Genomic DNA, 17,653 nt, shown 5'->3' with positions numbered 1-17,653 from the left:
GGAGGGGGGATTGGTTAGCCTGGTGATGGGTATTAAGGAGGGCACGTACTGCATGGAGCACTGAGTGTTACACGAAAACAATGGATCGTGGATCACCACATCAAAAACTAATGATGTATTGTACGGTGACTAACATAACATAATAAAATTTTTAAAAAATAAAAATAAAATAATAAAAGTAGTTAAAATGCTAAATTTTATATGACGTATATTTGAGCACACTAAAAAGGAGCAAAGAAAAAAATCATTAACACTTAAAACAAATAAATGACAGTGCACAGGTACCTAGAGGAAAATGGTCAAAAGGCAGCAGTGATGGGGGCGCCTGGGTGGCTCAGTCGGTTGAGCATCTGCCTTCGGTTCAGGTTGTGATCTCCGGGTCCTGGGATTGAGCCCTGCGTGGGGCTCCCTGCTCAGTGGGGAGCCTGCTTCTCCCTCTCCCTCTGCCGCTTCCCCCAGCTCATGATCACTCTCTGTCTCTCTCAAATAAATAAATAAAATCTTTAAAAAAAAAAAAAAGGCGGCAGTGATATGACAGGAACAGGAAGAGGGAGGGAGGGAGGGAGATCCAGTTGGACTACCACAAAGGGACTAGTCCTTCCCAGGAAAACTAATTAGGATAGTTCCCTATTGTTGGCATCTTACCTCACTCTGCTCACAATAGTGAGTGTTTCATTCCTACCTCGCTGGTAAGAACTGTGGCTCAAAGAAGTTAACTGAATTGCCTGAAGTAAAGTGTCACATCTAGAATCTGAAACCAAGTTCTACTAGACTTCAAAGGCAGGGCTTTTCACCAAGTGGGACATCAAAATGAGTGCCAAAGATAATACATTTTACCAGTCTAGAATCTGAGATAAAAGGAATCTCATCTTATTTAACCACCAATTTACAGCTAAGGTAATGGAGGCCTGGTGGTCCTTGTTCAAAGTTATGTATGGGTGAGGACTCAGTACTACTGTTTTTAGCTCAATTCCTACAGATTTTTTGTGCTGTAGGTTGGAGGAAATGATCTTGAGTATTACTCCCAGCTTTCCAATTCTAAAATGGAGAAAATCCCTCTGATATTAAACCTGACTGGAGCCCAGGCCTGCCAGAAAGTCAAATACTACTGGGCTTGGCAAGTGAAGACAGGTTCTGTCATTTCTCACCCTTCACCCACATACAGGCTCAGCTCACACACAGGCTGGTAAGGAGGAGGTAAGTTCCAGGCTTCACCCAGAGGCACTTTTCTTTTCTCCCTTCCTCCTGCCAAATTTAAGCAGTGGGGTTGGGGCTAGATAATCTCATTTTAGTCCACTTTAGATGTCTGGACACTGTTATTTCACAATAATCACCTCAGATGCTATTCCTGAGAGGGTGGGGGTGGGCAAAGATGACAGTGGGTTACACAGTTGCTGGATGTGGAGAAAAACAGCAACCTGGTAGTTGGGGGTGACGCCTGTGACACACAATCTTTGTTTTGTTCATGGGGTGGGGAGCCCTGGCCTCCAGGTCCTGGACTGGGAGATCCCTGGTGGCAGTTTGGTGAGAAAGGAAGTGAGAAGGGTCTTTGAGACAATTTTGGGATTTGGCACCGGGAACTAACTGGTGAGTAAGCAGAGAAGTTAAAGTCTGGTTTTCTAACATTGGAAAAGGAGCCTTGGCTGGCTCAGATGAAGGCTGGGAGTTCAAAGACTGGGAAAACTGGGAAGTCAAATTAAAGAAAATACCAGGTGGGAAAAGAAAAGAAAATACTGAATGAGGGAAAAGGAGAGGAAGATTTATTGGGACTGTTTTCATAGGGGAAGTAGACTCTGGGCAAAGTGTTAGAAGGAGGGAGTAAGCTCAGGTGAGGAAGAACACAGAAAAATTTGGGGGGTGGGTTTGGATCTAAGCTGAATTAGAGTTTGGGAGGGGCACTGAGGGTAGCGTCTAGAATTCTGCGAGGGGGCTGAAGCTGCAGAAGATAATGTGTGTTAGGGAGGATATATTAGGGAGAGAAACCTCGCGGGTAGTTGAAGTTTTGGAAGGTGAAGGCCTCCAGGTGAAGACAGGACTCCTTGGAGTGATGAGGTTGGAGGAGGGTAAGGTGAGCACTTGAGAGTGTGCTGGGTGACCCATGGGCTGCTAAAAGGGCAGAGTATTGGAGGCATGGTGAGTGGGGCTGAGCAACTGGCTTGAAGATGGAGTGCTGGGAAAAGTTGAGGGAGAGTAACTACTATGTATCAGGAATTGGCCTGTCCATATTCTGGGCAGGAACGGGGGCGGGGGGGGGCAGTCATGAAAGTACATCAGGGGACACCCTAGTTGGAGGGGTAAGGGTGGTGCTGGAGATATGCAGGGTGGGCATTTTTCAGGAAGAAATGTGAGGGACTCTCCGGTATCTGGATGGAAACTGGGTTACTGGAGAGAGAATCTGAGCAAGCAATGGGGGGTTCTGGTAGGGAATGCCAAAGTTCTGAGATTCCTGTGCCAGGAGATTCTCAAAGTGAAGGATTTCTAGATTTCGCGTTGCGACAGCGTCCCAGGTAGGAGTTTGGAGGGTGGGAACGGGTTCAGTAAAGAGTCGTGAGTGACTAGTGTGAAGGTTGGGGCCGATCCCAGCGGGCGACGGGGACCGGGAGGCCGGGCTCACCTGGGCAGGCTGTCCTGGAAGTGCATAGTGGGCACGATGCTGAGCTGCAGGTACTCGCGGGACCCCGAGCCTGAGCTAAGGGGCCGACACAGGGGTCCCGGGCCAACTGCAGGGCCCCGGGGCCAGGCGCGCAGCAGCAGCAGGCGGGCCACCATCGTCCCGGGAGGCTGCGGCGGCTGGAAGGATGGGGGGATGGGAGTTCGCGAGGACAAGACAAGGCCGCCAACCCCAGGCCCACGCGTCGCTGCGTCAGGGACACCGGCCCGGCTCGCGGGACTTCCGGCCCCTGGCCCCGCCCACGGGAGCGCCCGCCCCGCCCCGCACGCACCAATAGCTCCCAGGGTCCAGCCCACTGGGGGGCGTCCCCACTCGGCTGCTCTTGCTGCGGGTCTCCCTGCGGCTCCCGAGGCGGCAGGAAACGGAGCTCCGAAGCCACTCCCTTCTCCTGTTTCGGCGCAAGATAGAAGCTGGAGCTGAGGGAAAAGAAAGGAAGGAAAAAGAAAAGAAGGAAACAAGAATCTAATAAACCCTAAATTTGATCTAGGCTCCCTCCCAAGGAGATCGTGGGCACAATTTTAAACCTATGTTTCCTCGTCTAAGAAATAGAGGTTTATGAGCGATCATTCAACGTACCTTTCACGATCCTAGATATGAAATGAGGTAACTTGGTATGTACAGTGCCTGGCGCTGTGAGCAGTAAATGGCGATGACGGTTGCTGTTGTTACTGGGACTCGTGACGTACACGCTATGGAAGATCTCTGACCTCCCAGGGTTAACACCGCCCAGCTGCCCTGCGGCCTCGCCTGAGCCGGTATTAGAGGAGCCCGAAGCGTGGAGCCGCCCGTCCAGCCACCTGTTCTGTGCAGAACGCCCCTTTTGAGCAGGATCTCTTCAGCTTGAATATGCTTTCTCAGCTTGAATACTTCCAAAGGCAGGAAGCTCTGCCGCGGTTCTAGGGAGTATTCCGTACTCTGGACTGCATGAGGCTGCCTGTCACCACAAATCACCTCCAAGTTTCCTTCCAACTCTGACTCTAAGATTATAGGACTGGGGGCGCCTGGGTGGCTCAGTCCGTTAAGCGTCTGCCTTGGGCTCGGGTCATGATCCCTAGGTCTTAGGATGGAACCCTGCATCGGGCTCCCTGCTCAGCGGGGAGCCTGCTTCTCCCTCTCCCTCTGCCCTCCCCCCGTGCTTGCTCTCTCTCATGCTCTTTGTCGCTCTCTCTCTCTCTCAAATAAATAAATAAAATCTTGTTTAAAAAGATTATAGGACTGGAACAGAGATCTGTTGTCCCTCACCCATCACAAGACAAATAACCCCATCACACTCCATTCCCCGCTCTCAGCTGCAGCTGAGCTATTAGGTAGGCTCTGCTCCCATTTCACAGAAGGAAGAAGTATCAAAAGACATAAAACCATGTTGGCTGCTTTGAGGTACAGAATTCCATTCTGGGAACTTGGACTTTTCTTAGCTGCAGCTCTCTCAGTCAGGGCCCTGTGTGTCTGAGGTAGTCGTACATTTGGTCCAGCCCATAGCTGGCTAAGCAGTGCCAGAAGCGGGAGCACATTAGAAAGAGCACTGGACTGGAAGTCAAAAGACCAGAGTTTTTGTCTCAGCTCTGTCTTTAATCTAGTCAGGTACCCCTGGCAGAACAGAAAGATCACCAACCAGCTCTGACACTCGGTGGTGACTACAAATCCTTAAGAACTGAACATAAAACTCGAAAATGCTGAATATCTAATCCTCCTTCCCTGAGGGGAGAACAGACAAAGCTGACCCAAACCTAAAACATCAGTGCCATTTGCCTACAGTGCATAGGGCCAGAGAGAGAATATAAAATTTTTTCTTAAAAAGATCATTCCACCAGGGGTACCTGGGTAGCTCAGTCAGTTAAATTTCCGACTCTTGACCTCAGTTCAGGTCTTGATCGCAGGGCTGTGAGTTCAAGCCCCTTGTTGGGCTCCACACTGGGCATGGAGCCTACTTAAAAAACATAATAATAATAATAATAATTCCACCAAATCCAGACAGTTTTCAAAGCCTTGAAACCTGAACCAAACATTAGGAGCTATGTAGAGCTAAGGGGATCTGAGGACCCAGAAGAAACAGAGGACCCAACAGAAGAGCAGTGGCTTACTTCTAGAGACAGAAGGCCAAGGAATAGTGCTCATCCAGTATAACAGCTGAAAGAGGGGCTCAAAAGCCTTCCATAGGTGCATGGCTGATAGGAACAAATCTAACCCCTCACACCAGTGGCCAAGGCCTTCTAATTCTGGCCCTCACCTGCTTTTCCAGTACCCACTGTAGGGTCGAAGGCAGGCCACCCCAAGATGGGCCACTCTGACATGAATGTTATTTTGAGCTGAAAGCAATCAAGACCCTGCAGGCTCAAGAGAAACTTTTGCCCCCCCCCCCTTTAACTACATAGAAGAATCTAAATTGAGGGGTTTTCCCAGAATAAGCGCTTTTAGCAGAGGTAAATTTTATCTGCGTGATCCACCTGTATTACAGAACATACATCTAATTTACCAAACATCTGCTCTTCTTCTTATTGCCCTGTGAATTGCATTCCTTTCCTCCAAAGTCCCAGACTCTTATCCCACTTCTCCTTAGTTCAGGATGGTTCCGATATATACCTGATAGTTGTTTCATATTATGTAATATTAAACAGATAGTTCAGGTATATACCTCATTTTGCCTGACTGTCTTTGGAATATCCATGTCTGTGTGGATTCCTCATATGTAGACTATTAAATCTGATTTTCCCCTGTAACTCTGTCTCGTGTCAATTTGATTCTGAGTCCAACTAGAAGGACCCTTGAAGGGGAGAGCAATTCTTGCTCCTCAACACCATCATGTCACCCCAGGGATCCTATGCCGTAATCACACTGAACTACTCAGCATTCCCAGACCTTGTCCTTACTCCATGCCTTTTGTTTAGCTGTGACTCCATCTAGGATGTTCTTTCCATGCATCTCTGCCTAGTATACCCCAACATCCTCCAAACCCCACTTTAAAACCCACAACCTCCATGAAGTCTTCCTCAGTCCAGTCCTCATCCTTCCTCTTTCCCACAAGAACACATCCCTCCCTCCATTGCACATTTACCCTCCTTTATTGTCATATATGTGAACCCTAACTAGATTATGATTGATTTCATTAATAGTTCATCTCCCACAATAGATTTTGAGGTCCTCCAAGACAGGGATCTTGCTTTTATTTATGCACCCAGGTGCCTAACACAAGGCCTGTCATGGATAGCTGCTTTCCTTCTTTTTCTTTGGGATGGCCTTCGTGCCTGTATCACGTTAAGGGTAACCATGAGTTGGAAGACTGGAAACATCAACTTTTGCTATGTAAAGGCCAAGAAAGTTCCTCTACTTAGAGAATCCTGAAGAGTACATTGTTTGTATTGAGTAATCCCAGAGTTTTGCTCTGCTTCAAATTAATATGAAACAGCAGAACATGGTGGTCAGGTTAAAATTTTTGTTGTTGTTGTTTTTGTTTTTGTTTTTTTGTGAGAGAGAGAGAGAGAGTGTGTGCGTGTGGGGGAGAGAGGGAGAGAGAGAATCTTAAGCAGACTCGGCGCTGAGCACAGAGCCCAACACGGGGCTTGATCCAAGGACCCTGAGATCATGCCCTGAGCCAAAATCAGAGTCAGATGCTTAACCGACTTTAAGGCGCCCCTTAAAGTAATATTCTTATTCAAAATCAAAGTTCTTAAGGACAACAAACTTTAAATAGACATCAGAAGATTTCACATCTCAATGAAAAAGAGACCCAGGTTTTAAAGAAATGACAGGGACTAGTACCTAGACTTGGCCTGGCAGCCCCACATTCTTCAGTTCTACTGGCTCTTACCTGGACTAAATATTGCTTAAAATAAGGAAACTCACAGGCCAGGCCTCAAAAATTGATTTAGTGGGATTTGTTGTAACAAACTCCAAACCTTTAAAGAGAAACAGTATGTGAAAAAGTATTTAAATACAAAAAATTGAAACCCAAGTATAAAAAATGTGCTCCCTGCCCCATTGTGATGGTTAATTTTATGCATCAACTTGACTGGGCTAAGGGATGCTCAGGTAGGTGGTAAAACATTACTTCTGGTGTGTCTGTGAGGGTGTTTCTGGAAGAGATTAGCATTTGAATCAATAGACTGAGTAAAGAAGATTGCCCTCAACAGTGCAGGGGGGCATCCTCCAATCCACTGAGGGTCTGGATAGAACAAACAGGCGGAGGAAGGGTCAATTTGTTCTCTGCTTGAACTGGACATCCGTCTTCTGTCCAAGAACATCAATACCCCTGGTTTTCAAGCCTTCAGGTTTGGACTGGAGCTACATCACCAGCTTTCCTGGACTTCCAGCTTGCAGACAGACTTCTCAGCCTCCATCATCTTGTGAGCCAATTCGTTATAATAGATCTCTTTCTGTATATCTATATATATTCTATTGCTTCTGTTTCTCTAGAGAACCCTGACTAATACACTCATTAAAAAACTTTTTAAACTCACGTGTGGATACACTAGATATTTGATTAAGCCAATGAATGAGGAATTCATGGTATGTGAAAAAAAAATCTGTCCTTTTAACTCATAACTAACCTGACATCTCTACATATTCTATTGCTTCTGTTTCTCTAGAGAACCCTGACCAATACACTCATTAAAAAACTTTTTAAACTCACGTGTGGATACACTAGATATTTGATTAAGCCAGTGAATGAGGAATTCATGGTATGTGAAAAAAAAAAATCTGTCCTTTTAACTCATGACTAATCTGACATTCACTTGAAGGTACTCTCAAGACACAAAAATAATGGCCTTGTCCCACCTCCTAGGTGTGATGGGTTATAAAAGACCACTTCCCAATGGAAACCTTCATCCCCACTGGGTCCTTAGGCCCCAGTTCTTTTCTGCCCCTTTGCCAATTTCAGTGGGCAAGAACCTTAATGGGAGTGTGCATGTGTATGCTCTGGGTTAGCAAAAACCTCACAGAATTCAACAACACAGAAACCTCAGTCAGATTTTTTTAAAGATTATATGAGAAAAGGACAAATAATGACAAAAGGAGGGGCGCCTGGGTGGCTCAGTCGTTAAGCGTCTGCCTTCGGCTCAGGTCATGATCCCAGGGTCCTGGGATCGAGCCCCACATCGGGCTCCCTGCTCAGCGGGAAGCCTGCTTCTCCCTCTCCCACTCCCCCTGCTTGTGTTCCCTCTCTGGCTGTGTCTCTGTCAAATAAATAAAATATTAAATAATAATAATAATGATGATGACAGAAGGAGCTGATGTCAAGAATTTCGCGTTTAAAAAATCACACACAACTTCCAGGTCTATGGGGAGATCAGTGCTTCCCAGGGATGCCCCGGAGACAATACAAAGGTACCCATCAAAGATGATGAGTATCTGCAGACGGGCCAATAAAATGATGGCTTTTAGAGCAATCTAGGTTTGAAATAAAAGAAACGCCTGGCCAATATTCACTTTCTAATGATTCACAGTTAACAGAGTTATCTGAGAAAGGTTAAAGGGACAGACCCCTGGATACAGACAGCTTTTAGGATATGTAGGTGGATGACTGACAGGGGAGAGGGATATGAAATAGATAGCAATGCCACATAGAAGGTCAATGGTGGAGGCACTGGGTAGACAGATAAATGTAGACATAGAGAATCACAGAACGCATTTTAACAAGATCCCCAGGTGAGTCATAGGCACCTTAGTGTTTGACACTGGTCTCTCCCATTGGACCAGTACCGCCTACCTCATTCTAACAAGGAACATTTGTCAATGACATTTGTACATTTATCACTTTGTAATTCACAAAGCACATTTCAAATAGTAAAAGGGAAAGCAACCGAAAAGCACTGACGGCCGGCCCCCTGTGCTGTGCACTGATCTATATAAGCTCATTAACCCTCACAACCACGCTTTGAGACAAGCAGGGTTGCCAACAGGTATTCCCAGAACTCAAAGAGTTTGACCAGGGAAATCCATCCAGGATGCATTCTCACATCACACTAATTTGAAGACACCCTACTGAGCCAGAGCAAGCTTGTGACCATGACTAAATTAACATGATTAACATGTACCTTCCTGAAGGGTCACCATATTGTCCAACACATTCTTTTTGGCCCAGAGATCCCGAGGTTCTTTGGTTCAATTTCAGAGTGCTACTTTAAGTCAGTTTGTTACCACATTTTTGAGGATCCGTTAGATTGGGTGCAACCAAGGCCTCTCTGTGATACACCTAATGTCAGGTTATCAGAATTTCCATCTACCTCACATGGTTTGAGCAATTTTGAACAGCGATCTATGGGTCACCCACCTTGTACTTTACAGGCTCCCTGATAATTTGAAATAGTGTAATATGAGATAACAATAAAGCCTGACTTTATGTATACAACTTTAAAATAATGCAACTCACTGGAATAAAAAAAAAAATCAATCACGACACAACTTCAAAGCTGGGGTAAATTGTGAACGGTGTTTCCATTCCTGCCACACGGTGGCGCCACTTCAGCCAGTAAACAGAAATCCTTGCCGGGTCCTGTCGGTATTGTCTAAACTGGGCTGTGGTTTACAGAGTGTCTTCTAGTAATGGTGGTGGCTTTTATGTAGTCTTTGTGCTTTAAAATCTCTTTAAACATCTTATAACGATGTCATTCAAACCTTCCATAAGGGGCAGTGCCACTGAGAGAGCTGAATATCGATTATAATAAAGGGAGATGTGTATAACCCCGTGATACCCTCTGCTGTTCATTAGCAGAGACCACACCATAAAATATTAGAGATAATACTGAGAATATACAAAGCAAAAGTATGCTACAGAGGCTGTTGACTAATGATTTCCTAGAATGCATTTCCCTAAGAAATACACTTCAGCGAAAATGAGCAGTGGGTGACAGGCACTTGGATTCCCGCCCTGAGTAGACAGGGTTTGTTTATCGCATGTTCTCAGCCATATGCTGGGAGATCCCTAGTGACCAAACTATGGTTTAGCTGCTGGTTCGTTTCGCAGTTAGGCCCGTGGACCAGGGAGAGACAATCTGGCTTCAAATCCTGCTCCCACCACTTCCCAGCAGCATGATTTGGGGCAACTCGTTAACTCTCTACATCTTATCAGAAAACTGGGCACTTAACAGTGCCTGGCTCACAGGGTTGCTGTATGAGAACTAAATGAAACGATGTAGTAGGGGCCTATCCCAGGTAACTTGGGACAGAGTAAGTGCTCTGGGACACAGTAAGTGCTGGGACAGAGTAAGTGCTCATCAAATGTTAGCCACACTCCTCCTCAGCAATACTACTGTCCCAGCTCAGGGCCACGCCAAATCCCCCAGAGATGGAGAGCTCCCATCAGACAGAATTCTTTCCTCTTCATCTCTATTCAAATCTGACATGAAACTAACCGAGCTTTTCTTGGAAAATCAGGGCGTTATTCAGTTCCTTGCCAATCTCATTTTGGAGTCGTGGGAAAACTTCAGAGTTTTCCTGAAATCGTAGGAAGGGCTGTGATAGCCCCATGAATCAAGGCTGGCAAGAGGTTGGCAGAGTCTTCAGGGACCTGTTCCTCCCCTTTGCCACGTCCTCCCTCCTTCTCTGGGCTTCTCTAACCACCTCCTCACATCCCTGGACACAGCATCCCATGAGCTTGGCCCAGAGTTCTCCCCGCCCCTCCACTGAATCTCAGAGAGCTGCACTCCATTAGAACCGTCCTTACTCCTCCTCTGGAGGCCTTCTTGCCATTTGTAGGGAACAGGCTGTTTTAGAGACGAGTTAAAGGGTGAGAAAGGAAAGAAGGGGGTTACGGGGACATGTCTTGCCCTCCTCAGAGTGGCATTTAGGTGGGAAGATTTAATAGTAAATATTGATGTCAGTTTGGACATTGGGGCCAGTTTGGAGGGCGGGAGTGGAGGTTGCTTCTGATTGCGAGACTGGACAGGGCCCCGCTACCGGCAAAGGCCCGGAGGACGGAGAACAGGAGGGATGCTTGGAGCTGCAGCCCTGCCAGGTTCAGAACCTTTCTATTTTTTCCCCATAGACCGCAAAGGTTTTAGCTACCAACCTGCGGTTTTAAAAGAGTCTATTCACTTTGCCATTACACACACACACACACACACACACACCTGGGTATATAAACAAGAGAGGGGCCTCAGGGAGAATTGTTGGGGTAAAAGACAGGACAAGATATACAAGCCTTCCAGTGGTCTAGGATTCCGAGGTCCTCACTTGGATAAAGTTCTAGAAAGAGCCCTGGAGTCCTGGACCGTTGCCCTTAACTCCGTCGATAATTTGCTGTGTTACCTTGGGAAAGTCACTTTTTCCAGCCTTTGTTTGGAAAGTGAGGGGGTCTGACAGCATGATCTCTGCGACCCCGGGTGAGGGCTCCCCTCTCCTGATGCTGTTCTACCCCCATACTGTGCTCCAGCCCCTGAGAGACACTCAGTTTCTGCCACAGCTCCTTGCACAGCTTCCAGCACAAAGTAGGTACTTGGTAGATTGGGTGTTCAATGAGCGAATAATAAAAACATTGCCATTGCTGGCCATGCCCCATGTGCCCTGCACCGTGCCAGGGACCTTTATGGACATTTGTATAATTCCGACAGCACCTCGAGGTGGGATTTCTTTTTAACTTCTGATGCGGGAAGTTGAGTTGATCGTGCCTCTTGGTTAACAGCCCGTTGTTGTCATTGGTCCGGGGGATGCTCTTTTCTGCTTTGATCCCCCACCCCCACCGCTAATCTCCGCTCCTCTTCCTCTCCTCTCATAGGCATCTATTCTAACACTTTTGATACATCTGTAAATACATATGTGTTTTTTTTTTTTAAAGATTTTATTTATTTGACAGAGAGAGACACAGTGAGAGAGGGAACACAAGCAGGGGGAGTGGGAGAGGGAGAAGCAGGCTCCCCGCTGAGCAGGGAGCCTGATGCGGGGCTCGATCCCAGGACCCTGGGATCATGACCTGAGCCGAAGGCAGACGCTTAACGACTGAGCCACCCAGGCGCCCCAACGTATGTGTTCTTGTAAAGTATGTTCTCTTGCTTTGTGTGTGCTTGTGTTTTGTGTGTATGTCCACGGTATTGTGATACCTGTGTTCTGCTTCTTACGTTTTTAGCCAACACCGTTTTGCAGAGTCGCCCACGTTGCTGTCTAGCCCACGGCCTCTGCCTGCTGCCAGAATCCCATAGCTGCAGCCCCCACAGCTTACTGGTCCGCTCCTCTGGCAGGGAAACCCTTCCGTGCCTTTGCTCCCTGCTGGCACGGACACCACCACCAGGAATATCCTCCTACACATCCCCTTCTCTGTCCCCTGAAGAGAATTTCCCTGGGAGATCGTTCAGGAGCAGCCGTGCTGGGTCACAGGGCACAAGCAAAGCAGAGATTATAGTCCCTTTTCTTCGTTTTTGTTTTTTTTTTGAGAGAGAGAGAGAGCGCGCGCGTGCATGTGCTACTGGGAGTGGGGGGGATGCCAAGGGCAGGGAGAGAGGGAGAGAGAGTCTTAAGCAGGCTCCATACCCAGCACAGAGCTGGACGTGGGGCTCAATCTTATGACCCTGAGATCAAGACCTCAGCAGAAATCAAGAGTCGGACACTTAACCGACTAAGCCACCCAGGCGCCCCTGTAGTCCAATTTTAGAGCTGAGAAACAGTGTTTACATTACACAAAGAGAAATTGGGGATCTAGGATTCATTTCCAGAATTTCTGCCTCCAGATCCTGGTCTAGTTCCAAGGGGCCTCTATAAATAACTGGTCCAAATCAGCTCAACAAGTAGTTTCTCTGTTATGTGGATCTCAGTAATGAACTCAGATAAACCTACTGGGTTGTCTAGACAGCTTGGCATTTGCTATCAAGGGCGTACTCGCCGTGGTGGGTACATTGCCCTGAGACTGTGGCTTGAGGAACTCGGGCTTCTTTGAATTACTGGCAATCTCTTGCACATTATAGCAAAAAGCAGTCAAAAGCATGTCCCACATGTATCGTCTTACTTCTCATAACAACCCTGTGAGGTAGGAACAGTCAACATTTCCATTTTATAGCAAAGGACACTGAGGTTCAGCATCATTTATCTGCAAAGTGGCAGGGCTGAGAACCAACCCTAGGCCTCTGGACCCAAGTCTAGTGTTATTTCCACCCCCAGCCCCACCCCCACCCCATCACCCCCGGAGCTGGTAGCCTAGGAAAACAAGCCTGCCCCCTACATTCAGGCATTTGGATGAGATCACAATAGCTCAGAACCTTGAGCCAGTTGTTTGCAAATCCTGTCTGCAGATGTCTGGCATTCAGCAGTGCTAGCCCCAGCCAGGAGAGACCCCAGCTGGCGCACAGAAGGGAGAGGGCCATGGAGCCAGGGAGAGCTTCTCACCTGGGCGATTCTGGAGCTGCCGTGTTTCACACTGTTTTGGCTGGTGGCTGCAAGGGGCTGTGACCTGAACCAATGAAGGGACAATCTGGCTTCTCTCTCCCGGCCCTCCCCCAGACAGTGAGAAATGTCAGTGATGGCAAAAGAAAAATCAATGGGCTCTGCTCTTGAAGCCTTTCCTGACAAATACCTCTAGTTTACTTTATTCCATTCCATTCGGCTTGCAAAGCCATGCACTTTAAAAAATGTACTGTGGTTGCCCCGCATCGGGCTCTCTGCTCAGCAGGAGGCCTGCTTCTCCCTCTCCCACTCCCCCTGCTTGTGTTCCTGCTCTCTCTGTCTCTGTCAAATAAATAAATAAATAAATCTTTTAAAAAAATTTCTTTTTAATAAATAAATAAATAACGTACTGTGGTTCCATTTGACAAACATTTACTATCTGCCCTGTGCCAGGAAGCGTGCTCAGCACGGAGGTTTTCAATGATCAAGCTCATGAGCTGTGAGACACCGAGCAAGAGAAGTCACCCCTGCGAGCGGTGGGTGATACCTGCTGCGCAGGGGGGTTGCAGGGCAAGCACCCCCTCAGCACGGAGTGAATGCTTGACGAGCAGGTTTTGGTGGTATTACTACTCGATGTGGTAAGTGAGGAAGGTGGTAAATATGAACTATTAGGGAGAGAGGCCCTCTGGAGAGAGCCGCGAGGCCACAGTAGGCTCTTCTGAGCAGAGATGAGATGTAGCTGATCCTGAGCTGTGAGACAAGTTCCCTGGGGAAGAGACACGGGTAGCAGAGGGAAGTGTGGGTGACATGATGATGTTCCCGCCCTGTGTGATGCTCCTGGACCCCGTGCTGCCCCGCTCCCCTCTGTAGCCTGTTCGGGTCTCTCTCAGGCACTGCCAACCTGGGCTTGCACCCATGTGCTTCCAAGCCTGTCTTCCCCCAAGACTAGAGTGCCTGAGGTCTGGACCTATGGGGTCAGCCCTTAGCACAGGGGCATTCACAAGGGCATCCTCTTTAGAGATTTGTTAGGTGACTGAAAAACACAGAAGCATAAAAAAGCATGAAGCATACAAGCAGTGGTGAAGAGTTCTGTCAGCAGGCACGTTGGGCAGACATGGGGAATGGCAGAGATCAAAGCTGGAAGTTAGCAGTGGTGAGGCCGTCAAGGGCCCTGTGTGGTGGGCGGGGGATTTCTCTGGATGGCTCAGACGAGGGTGGTAGCAGTGAGAGAGACAAAATGCAGGAAAAAGAAAGGATCAGTCCCTAAATGGATTTGTGGGGGTGAGGGGTTAGTGGAAGCAGTTGGGGATGGCATTCTGCTGCATCCTGAACTGGCCTCCTACTTTTGGATAATTACCATGTTTGCCGAGAGTCGACAAATACTTTTTCAGATGGGGCCTCTGACATTCTGCCGTGGTTGATGGGTTTCCATCTTGACTTCCTGGCATGGACGGTACTTGTATTGGTCAGGGTTCTCCAGAGAAACAGAACCAACAGGTTATGTATATACCAATGTATATACATATATATACATGTGTGTGTGTGTCTGTGTGGATGTGTATACAGAGACGGGGAGAGAGACAGAGATTTATTTTAAGGAATTGGCTTATATGATTATGGGGATACAAGTCTGAAATCTGCAGGGTAGACCAGCAGGCTGGAGACCCAGGCAAGAGTTACAGTTCAAGTTCAAAGGCCATCTGCTGGTAGAATTCCTTCTTGCTCAGGGGAGATCAGTCTTTGTTTTATTCAGGCCTTCAACTTATTAGATGAAGCTCACTCACATTATGGAGGGTAATCTGCTTTATTCAAAATCCACCAATTTAAATGTTATTCTTATCCCAAAACACCCTCACAGAAACATCCAGGATAATGTTTGAACAAATATCTGGGCGCCATGGCCTAGACAAGTTGATGCATTAAATTAACCATCACAGTACTCTAGAAATCAGCCACATTCCTGACATGGGCAGGATACAGCAGTGATACTCTCTCTCCTTCTCTCTCTCTCTCTCTCTCAGCTATTTTCACACTCCAACAGGGTCACTTTGGGGAAAACTTCAGGGGATGTCTCCGGCCCTGTATTGCCCACATAGGCCACACCATCCATTGTTCTCTCCTCACCCCAGGGGCCAGGACATATCTGTAAGGAAGCAATTTCTGTTGTCCTATCTTCAAGTTCACTTATCCTTTCTTCTGCCTGCTCAAATCTGCCTTTGCATCCCTCTAGTGAATTTTTCATTTCAGTTATTGCTTTTTTCAGCTCCAGACTTTCTTTTTGCTTGATTTTTAAGTTTTCTCTCATCTTACTGGCATTTTTATTTCATACATAATTTTCTTCACTTTCTCCACGTCTTCCGTTAGTTCTTCGAGCATCTTTAAGACAGGTGTTTTAAAGTCTTCACCCAGTATATCTGCCGTTAGGTCTTTTTCAGGGACACTTTCTGTTGATATATTTTTTTTTCCCCTTTGAATAGGCCACACTTTCCTGTTTCTTTGTATGCCTTGTGATTTTTTTTGTTGGAAACTGGACATTTGAATCTAATAATCTGGTAACTCTAGAAATCAGATTCTCCTCCTTCCCCAGGGTTTGCTGGGTTTTATTATTTTTAGTTACTGGTTTTGTTGTTTTGATTGTTGTAGGCTGTCTTTGTGCTGAGGATCAGCCTGAGGTATAAACTTAACATCTTCTCAGGTCTTTTCTAGGCACATGCTTTCATTTTCTAATTTCCCTTGAAAAAAAAATTTTTTTAACGTCTTAGTCATTAATGTCTGTCTCCCAAAAGGAAAAAAAGAGAAAAATGAAGGGCGGTGGGCACCAGCCAGTAAAATTCCCAGCAAGTCACTTCAGCTGGAGGGGGAGGGGCTTGTAACTATGGCGGGAGGTGTGACAGCCATGGCAGCCACCTCTCTGCACCTTCTGTGATCAGAAGCAGCAGTCAGTGTCAGAGCACAGATATTTGGAGAACAGGCTTCTTTTTGCCTGCTCTGGCTCTTGCAAGTTGTGTGCAGTCTGCTCCAGGAACACTCGCACAGCTGCCTGCCATGTGGCTGGGGATGGGGGGTGGGGGGTGGGCAGCTGCTACTGTACTAAGAGCTAAAATTGATCAAAATTCACTACAATTTACTGTCCAAGTCTTTCCCTGGAATTTACAAGCCTTAAACAGACTCCAGAGTTCCAAGATAGTTACAGCAGACAGATTCTTCCAGTGCAATTGTTGTCTAGGTGGGGAGACAGATTCCTAGTGCTTCCAATGCTCCATCTTCCCAGAACCCCCTCTTGTATTTAGTCTTAGAGTATTGTTTGGCTCACCAGATGGACTGAAAGAAGAGGGCATTCCAGGCGTTGGGAAGAGCATGTGCAAAGACTGCGACAAGAACGGGTATGGGTCGGCTAGGGAAATGAAGAGAACTTTAGTACACGCATGGGACAATGGGAAGAGGGGGAAGGGGAAGGAATGTAAAGAGAGATGGAGACAAGAACAGTCTTTGGCTTTTGTGGTAAATAAATTCTCATGGCAAAATTCCTGCTGCTGTGAAATTCAAAATTGTATTCAAAACATAGGATATACAGTGATCAACCAAAAGCCCTGTGTTTGAAGTGTTAAGTAAATTTCATTTGTTCAGCTTTTCTAAACACAGCTATAAACAGAGCTAAACAGAGCTTGAAAGGATGTTTTGAATTTTTTGTTAAAAGGGCAGAGTCAAAAAGCTTTTTGCTGTTTCAAGGAAATTGTCTTCTCTGTGCTTTGGAAATGGTGTCTACCACCTTACATAGTTAACAGAAGTGGGGTCCTGTGGTCCCAACATCTCCTGGGCACAGCAGCTTCTTGGGAGCCTCTTCTGAGGCTCCTTCCTGCAGGTCCTCTGCCTTCCTCACCTCTGCTGCCTCCAACCTTTCTCCTCGATAACAACCTAACAGCCCCACAACCTGTTTACCCACCATCTAAACAACCAAGGAACTCCATGGGGGAGGCAGGGGGTGGTGGGTAATGAGAGTAGTCTGCATTCCATTTTATGGGCAATACATAATACACATTATGGGTAATACATAATACATAATACACAAGCTCCAATTGGGCATTTAGTTCAACAATAGCCCCCAACGTGGGTATAGCCCCACAGCCAGCACCATCCAACTTCTGCCCATTCTGTGTGGCACTTGAGACTTTTCACAGCACTATTTTTAAATAATAGCATGCCATCTGCCTCTTTAAGAAGTATTAAGGTCTGTTCAATGAGGAACATATATAAGGGCACTTAGGCACTCTGAGTCAACTAGAAAGTTCTATTAACTAGAAAATTCCATCTTTCAAAGAATTCAGAAAAACAAAGAGTTCATTGGAATCTCCCTAAAATAAGTCTTCTGGATTTACTTCCCTAAACTTCATCTAAGAACTTGGAGTTGCAGCAATAATTTCAGCTTAACCTAGAGAGCTGTTCATTCCCTTGACAATAATTTATTTAGCATCTACTATGTGTCAGGCACTGTACTGGTTGTAGTGGTTCAACTTCACTGGTGATTCTCATAACCAAGGAGTAGGAGCTTATGTGCACTCAGTTGAGCAGAATGGAGAGACTGCCCAATGGAAATAAAGACCCCAATGACAACAAACAGAGGCTATCGATTTAGAGCTTGCCGCAAAAAAGGAGTCAGCCCCCATCACTTGCATTTGG

The 17,653-nt window shown here is 46.7% G+C and overlaps 1 protein-coding gene across 7 annotated transcripts in view; it reads right to left on the bottom strand.

The window, feature by feature from the left end:
• CPT2 (carnitine palmitoyltransferase 2) overlaps positions 1-17,653 on the bottom strand; it is a 102,438-nt gene that overhangs the window by 25,111 nt on the left and 59,674 nt on the right. For 2 of the 7 annotated variants that reach the window (XM_081816951.1, XM_081816950.1), the window contains exon 4: positions 2,943-3,087. The exons of 2 other annotated variants lie outside the window; for them this stretch is intronic. In XM_081816951.1, the coding sequence (XP_081673077.1) occupies positions 2,943-3,087 (145 nt within the window). Of the gene's footprint in view, positions 1-2,614; positions 2,882-2,942; positions 3,088-3,247; positions 3,355-17,653 lie in introns of those variants that run through there. 3 more of the 7 variants (XM_081816954.1, XM_006749924.3, XM_081816955.1) reach the window with 3 other exon arrangements.

The sequence above is a fragment of the Leptonychotes weddellii genome, chromosome 4, assembly GCF_054177405.1.
Source record: "Leptonychotes weddellii isolate Sample4059 chromosome 4, ASM5417740v2, whole genome shotgun sequence".
Taxonomy (NCBI): domain Eukaryota; kingdom Metazoa; phylum Chordata; class Mammalia; order Carnivora; family Phocidae; genus Leptonychotes; species Leptonychotes weddellii.
Note: the sequence above shows the minus strand (reverse complement) of the source record. Positions and strands in the feature narration are given on the sequence as shown.